At 40.9% G+C, this 6,787-nt stretch overlaps 1 protein-coding gene across 1 annotated transcript; it reads right to left on the bottom strand.

The window, feature by feature from the left end:
* Positions 1 to 531: 531 nt before the first annotated feature.
* On the bottom strand, positions 532 to 6,427 carry LOC140737140 (doublesex and mab-3 related transcription factor 3, truncated-like). The gene is made up of 2 exons (XM_073063342.1): positions 5,524 to 6,427; positions 532 to 1,620 (listed from the first exon to the last, which is right to left on the bottom strand). The coding sequence occupies exons 1-2, from the start codon at positions 5,915 to 5,917 to the stop codon at positions 761 to 763; spliced, it is 1,254 nt and encodes a 417-aa protein (XP_072919443.1). The 5' UTR covers positions 5,918 to 6,427; the 3' UTR covers positions 532 to 760.
* Between the last annotated feature and the right edge of the window lie 360 nt (positions 6,428 to 6,787).

The following is a 6,787-nucleotide window of genomic DNA, read 5'->3' as shown; positions in this document are numbered from 1 at the left end:
GAGTAGCGTATTCCTACATTATTTTGAAAGTTTATTGCATGAACTACAATGGCGAGTCAGGTACTACAGCATTCATTGCATTCTGGTGACTCTTCAGAAGCATGGGTTTATGCTTTCCAGGTAATCCTGTCACACATGGTATTCCTATATCATCTCCCATTCAAATCCTAACCAAGTCTGAATCTGCTCAGTTCACTTCACCAAGTCATGATCAAGCAGATCCAATCTGTAACCTGCAAAATATACAATGGATCAATAATTCCCATTATAAATAATTTGAATATCGCTTTCACAAATAAGCTTACATGTCCTTAATGGCCATAATACAATAACTCTAGGTAAGCTGCGTACACTTTGTTGTTATGTTTCAAGCTAATTAACTGTATTGAACCTTTCATAAATATATGGTATTTGAGTTCCTTATAGCAAGCTGTTTACTGCAACAGAATAATTGATTTTATCAACCTGTCCACTTAGTCTGAAACAAACTAGTGAAATTGACCAAAGGTAATCAAGTTCAAGAGTCAGGTCTGAATTTCCATAATGTAGTTTTGTTTTAATTTGATTAAATTCCAAGTATAATGAACATTTTTCAAAATTATTTATTACCAGAAGAGATAATTACAGGTACTAAGGATGGACATCCTCCTTACAGTGCTTATTTTAGGATTTATTTTTATCAATTTGTCTACATTTTTAAAATTTGCATTTCCCATGAATAAATGTGAAAATTAATTGAGTCTGCCTCAAGTCCGTGATGCTAGGGTTTACCTTCTTGCCTTTCACCAAGTGCTTTCAAAGACTTTTCTGCCACTTTTCCATCACAGACAGCTGTTGTTTGGGAACCCTCCTTTACGGCAGGTAGGACCATTGTTGTGCTCCCCAAGAGGGCACTAGTAGAGTGAGCCAGGGAGGTAAACTGTTGCCTCAGACTAGGGTGCTGGAAGGTCATGGTGCTCCATAAAGCAAACTCACTAGAAACAAAGGGGTGATTTCCAGACAAAGTTGGTCTGAAAAATGTCGGCACTGGATAATGACTAGGTTGGGTAACTGTTTGATTTAGATTAGGCAAACTTGCTACAACATTATGGTTGCTGGGCGCTACCTGGAATGGATCAGATGGGGACCTAAAGGCAGAGCTCAGCGACCAAGCTGTTGAGGATAAGGGATAATGACCAGAACTGCAGTCAGCTATGTCCTTGGAATTCTGCTGACTTCCCCTTCTCCTAGCATTACTGGACAATAAGGTTTCAATTGCTGAAACCAAGTCATCACTGCACCCTTTCAGTATCAGCTCCAACACAGACTGTTTCTGGTTTGGAAATATTTTTGTCAGAACTTCAATCGGAGGTCTTTTGAATTCCCCTGGAGGGAACATGTCCTTAAGTACATCTTCAGACTTAAAGAACTTCTTGATGTCTTTGAAATTATATCTGGTACCATCTTTAACCTGTACTGTGTCTTCTTTCGTTTGTTCTGTGTCATTGTTTGACTCAGCCAGTAGTGTTGGTGCATCACTATTCTGGGTATCTGTGGGTGAAATCAACTCTTCTACATTATTTTCCATCATGTTTATTTGCTTCTTCTCATTAACATTTCCTTCCGCACCTTCATATTTATCTGAAAATACATAAATATAATATTATAAATGGTGGCAAATAATCGGCTTGCATTGTTGTATATGGTAATCCATAAGAATACATTTTTTACAATGTTGCTTTGTGGAGAATAATTTTATGAAGGCCCTATCTTTCTTTGACTGCTTTTTCTTTCTATCAAAGTTTGAATTTGTTATTGACTTCCTCAATTCTTCACATTCTGGCCTGCTCATATCACCACTTTCACCACTGTACCATTGAGAGCATACTCACCAACTGCATCTCAGTGTGGCATAGCAATTGTCCCGTATCGGACCACAAAGCACTCCAGCAGGTGGTGAAAACTGCCCAGCGGATTATCGGCACCCAATTGCCCACCATTGAGAACATCTACCATAAACACTGCCTGGGCAGGGTGAAAAGCATTATCAAGGATGCATCTCACCCTAACCATGGACTTTTTACTCTCCTCCCATCCGGTAGGCGATACAGGAGCCTCCGATCCCGCACCAGCTGGCACAGGAAGAAGCTGTGACCCTGCTGAACCTCACATCACAGCGCTAAGCAGAATTACACCCATATTGTACTGGCTCAGTACTTTTATATTTGTGTGCTGTAGCACTTACTTTTTATTCACAGTTATTTTGTAAATAACACTATTCTTTGCATTTCTGGTTAGATGCTAACTGTATTTCATTGGCTTTGTATCTGTACTCGGCACAACGACAATAAAGTTGAATCTAGCCTAATATTTCCCACAAAGTGTTGCTTCTGGTGTGTCCAATAACCTACCTCCTCAGACAGTTAACATACTACCCGTGTGTAGCTCAGCAAAAGTCACTTAACTGTCTTTCAACTATATACAAGCCTCCACAGATACCCCAAATTCCAACCGTGACCTTGTTCTGCACGCCATACTCCCCAAGAGATCAGAGAATTCGGCTCATATGGAGATTATTGAAGACTAGGCGCTTCGTCCGCTGCTGAAACATTTTGTGCAAGTTCAGCAGTATTTTTGTATTCTACCACTTCCTTGTGTATTAAAACCCAGTACTCATCAAACCTTTTTTGGGAGTCCCAAGAGACTGAAGCTGCTGGAATCTGTAGCAAAACAAAACAAAACTAGAACGGAAACGTCGGCCAGGACCTCGAGTCCACAGGTGCACCTTGATCGGCTCAGTTCGTCTACAACCCTTTTTCTGTCTTTTCCAAGCTCCTGTGTTTTTGTGCCTCCACGGATAGTCTCTGCAACTGAGTTCACTTTAGAGTGTGACCATTTACTAAGGACTGTCGGCCAGCAAATGAGACGGGTTCGCGTTCATCTAAACTCAATATTAATCTGACCAATATTTGTTATTATATACAGAAGGACCATACTTTACTTAAGACTGTATGTCATCTGTCGGCGGAAGTCTTTTTTTATTTCAGTCCATTTGTAAACTGATTGGAAGGAAAACTACGTGAAAAGTCTGTCGCCTTCCTAAGCGACATCCATGAAATAACCACTGTTTTTTTTCCCAGTTAGAATGCATGGTAATATTTAAAATATAGGTAACATATTATTTATTTGCAATAACGCAGATTAAAGTCAATAAACGGAAACGAATCACCCAATGAGATCTATTTAAAATACCGCACTTGTAAAGGACAGGGACAGGAAAGTTTGACTGCACATATGATATGCCGGAACTGAGGATCGCTTCGTCCGAACATCCAAAGAAATTATAATCCAGCAAAACTCCCGCCAATTTGTTAAACGTTTAAGTAAATAGAATAACTCATTATTTACATGAAAATGTCCCGTTAGTTTCTGTCTGATTATTACTCATAGATCCAAATGAAAGTTAAGGTTTACTTGCATGGTTTTTTGACATTTTGTTCACATTATTCGAATGTAAATAGTATTGACGAGAACAACACGTCACCAGCAATTTATAATAGGTTACCAATTGATGTTATAAACAATTTGTTAGATTGATCAATTTATAACCTGTTATACATTATTTTTTTCGTTTGTCCGGCCAAATCAAAATCGTATCTCCTCTGTTTCAACCGTACAGAACAACTTTCTTATTTTGCTTAAACTCTTGATTGATAATGTGAAAAGGTCAATCAGCTCCTTAAGTTAGAGCAGAAACCTTCTGAGCATAGAAATAAACTATCTCAGTATAGTTCAGCAGTCGGCATTGGGGAGTCTTTGCAGAATGCCAGTCTAGATCATTGCTATATACTTTAAATCTATATTTGGATGAATATATGGAAATGTCACTAAAGTGTTCAAGCACGGTTTTATTAAAATAAATGAAGTTCATAAAAGTACGGTTTTTAAAAAAGAAATATGTAGAAATGATCCCAGCAGTAGGTCTCTCTTTGTTTCAATTGTAACCAGGCAATTTGATCCCTTAATCCTTGCACTGTGCAGATTAATCACGTCCCTGGGGCTGAAACGGTAAACGCGGGTCATCCAAACAGATCAATCCCCCCTTTCACCCCAACGCAATTATCATAACCAGAGCCTCATGCCTTTGAACTAGCCGGCTCTTTGATTTGTTATGTTGAGAATTAACGCGGAAAAAACAAGCAGGAAGCCAATTTGTAGTAAGAATAATAAGACCCTTAAGTGTTCGCAGACAAGAGGATAACAAGTGTGGCTTGCTATGGCACTGATTATGCAGTTAAAATGACATCCAGATTGTTGCATTCACTCCAGATTCTGTGCTCCATTCATTAAACTAAAACGCTCTACCCCCTTGTTCGACATAAGTAATTCATGTCCATGTAGCCATGAAATTGTTTGCGGAATTTTTTTAAGGGACAATATTATATTTCTTGTTAACCTTCCTGGAGTCGAAAAAAATCTTGCGAAATCACCTCACACGTAATGAAGACGAGGAGACAGCCAGGTGCTTTTGCTAACTGAACAAACACCCCTAATATATAGAATATATTTTTTCGCAGTGGGTTAGTTTAAAAGATGCTGAACAAATCGGGATTCCCCCTTCCAGTCCGCGCGAGTCTACGGACAGGCGAATCAGTCTGCTTGGGGTGTCAAAGGGGGTACGAGTGCAGGCATGGAAAAAAACCGTCCGATTCTCCGATTCGGGGCAGATGTTAGGAATTCTGTCTTATAATGCTTCCAGAGGGGAAAAAATAAACATCCAATTTTGTTCACTCCCTTCATGCTAATATTTCCATGAATGCAAGCTGTTTACACTTGAAACGTTGTTACATGTCCTGGAAAATAACAAACTCCCCATTATTAATGTGAGTACAACAGTTCATAGAATGGGTGAAACAAAACGGATCATACCTTGTACATTGTATGCTGACGTTTTAAAGAAAAATTTCTTAAAGGCTTGCTCATACAAAATGAATGTAATTTTAAATCTAAATTCCCAAGTGAATGTGAGACACTTACCAGGTACCAAGAGGTGTGATAATTCGCTCTACGTTAGTTTAATTGTTTTCTTTTTAAAGGGGTGATAGTTTATCAGGGGTTCCCAACCTTTTATTATGCCATGGAACAATACCATTAAGCAAGAGGTCCTTTGACCCCAGGTTGGGAGCCCCTGGCTTAAAGATTTCGTAGATTCAGAGGGTCTTACTGTCTCTTCGCCCCACCACGTACACACCGACCTTGTTGCTTATTAACACTAACTGCATTTGCCCACACTTTGACAACAAAAACAGCTGGAAAATATCTTCTTGGATTAATATTTAGAGTTAGAGCGCATGATTTAATCGGAAGTGATCCACAGTTTCACATGAGGAGTTACTGGTTTCTGATACTGGCTCATTATAATTTTAGTATCAAATGGCACTGCACTCCGAAGGTGCAGAGTCCTCGATATCTACAGGTCGTTTAGCGAATATGTTGTAGTCGTTAAGGTTCCCAGTGCTAAGAAAAGCCCTGGCGTTTCCTCACCTGGTTGATGTAGCAGGGAGTCAGCAGCCGGCGTCCCCTCAGGTCTGTTTCTACCTCTGTCTCTTGAGTGCAAAGCCTCCGGAGGGGGTGAGTCCTCGAGTCTCTCGGGGGCCGGATAAATCGCTCTACAGTCCTCGGGAAGAACCAGATTGCAGGGACTCTCGTTGCTTTGCTGCCTCCTAAGGGCCACCTGAGCGGCCATAACCCGCTGTCTCTCCAGGATGAGGATGCACTTGTCGCAAGTGCAATCTTTGAAGCGGCAGTAACGTTTGTGGCCTTTCAGCCAGGACAGCACGCCGTGGTTCCGACACCTGGCGCATTTGGGAGTTCTCTGGGACGGAGCCCGGGGAGACGCGGAGGGCATGTACAAATACGGAGCACCGTAGCTATTCATGGCACTTGAGCGAGAGTTCCGTATCTTTTGAAACACAGATCTTGGTTCTTCCCCGGTATAACCTTTTGGCAAATGAAAACTGCATTTAAGAAAACAACGCCGGAGAAAGCGCGACCCTGATCGCTGGAGCAGGAGAGCGATTCATACACATCCCGCCTGCACCGCCTGGCTGTTTATAGGCAGTTATTTCAAGTCACTCAAGTGAAACGATTTCAATGAAAGGATTGAAAATCATTTTTTTTTCCGCCACAAACCTCTCCCCTTCCATTCTTTCCGAGAAGGGTTCAAAACAGCTCCACAATAAGACAATTCTCAATGGGTTCGAGTGGCTGGAGGAGGAGATATAGGTGCAGAGAAAGGGCGGGTTCACTCCATTCAACAGAGATTAAAAGCAAACGAGAGAACTGGAAGCGAGGTAATAGAGCTAATGGATCACTTCTTACAGATCCCCTTTCACAAAGTCTTCTTCTTCCCCGTCTCTGTAAAACGGAAATATCTCGTTTTTAAGGTGCGTCAAATTTCAGGATGCATTGTGGTAGTTGTCTGCTTTCACTTTACATTTCAGTTTTTAAAAAAGTAGTAACCAGAAATAACAATATGAGAATTAACTCCCTTTCTACGTTAACTGAAATTTACACAGCGCGAGGTCACTCGCTTTTATTTTGTTTTGTCTGGTAAATCAGACCACGGGGAAGAGAGGGGCTAGTTATTTAGCTCCTCCAGGTGGAATGGAGAGCTATCAGCATTGTTTAAATGTGTCCCTGTATGGTCAACTGTTGTTTTGTCTGTCAGTAATTCACCTTGCTTCACTTGTCTTGGGGCAGGCGGCGCGCTGAACATTGTGCGCGATCACCTCCTTCTGCAACATTT

This window comes from Hemitrygon akajei, chromosome 12 (assembly GCF_048418815.1).
Source record: "Hemitrygon akajei chromosome 12, sHemAka1.3, whole genome shotgun sequence".
NCBI classification, from domain to species: Eukaryota; Metazoa; Chordata; class Chondrichthyes; order Myliobatiformes; family Dasyatidae; genus Hemitrygon; species Hemitrygon akajei.
Note: the sequence above shows the minus strand (reverse complement) of the source record. Positions and strands in the feature narration are given on the sequence as shown.

Coding starts and splice junctions, on each gene's coding strand:
- LOC140737140 (XM_073063342.1), bottom strand. CDS start 5,917: ATGAATAGCTACGGTGCTCCGTATTTGTACATGCCCTCCGCGTCTCCC. Junction 1,621..5,523: donor CTCCCTGCTACATCAACCAG/GTGAGGAAACGC, acceptor ATGTATTTTCAG/ATAAATATGAAGGTGCGGAA.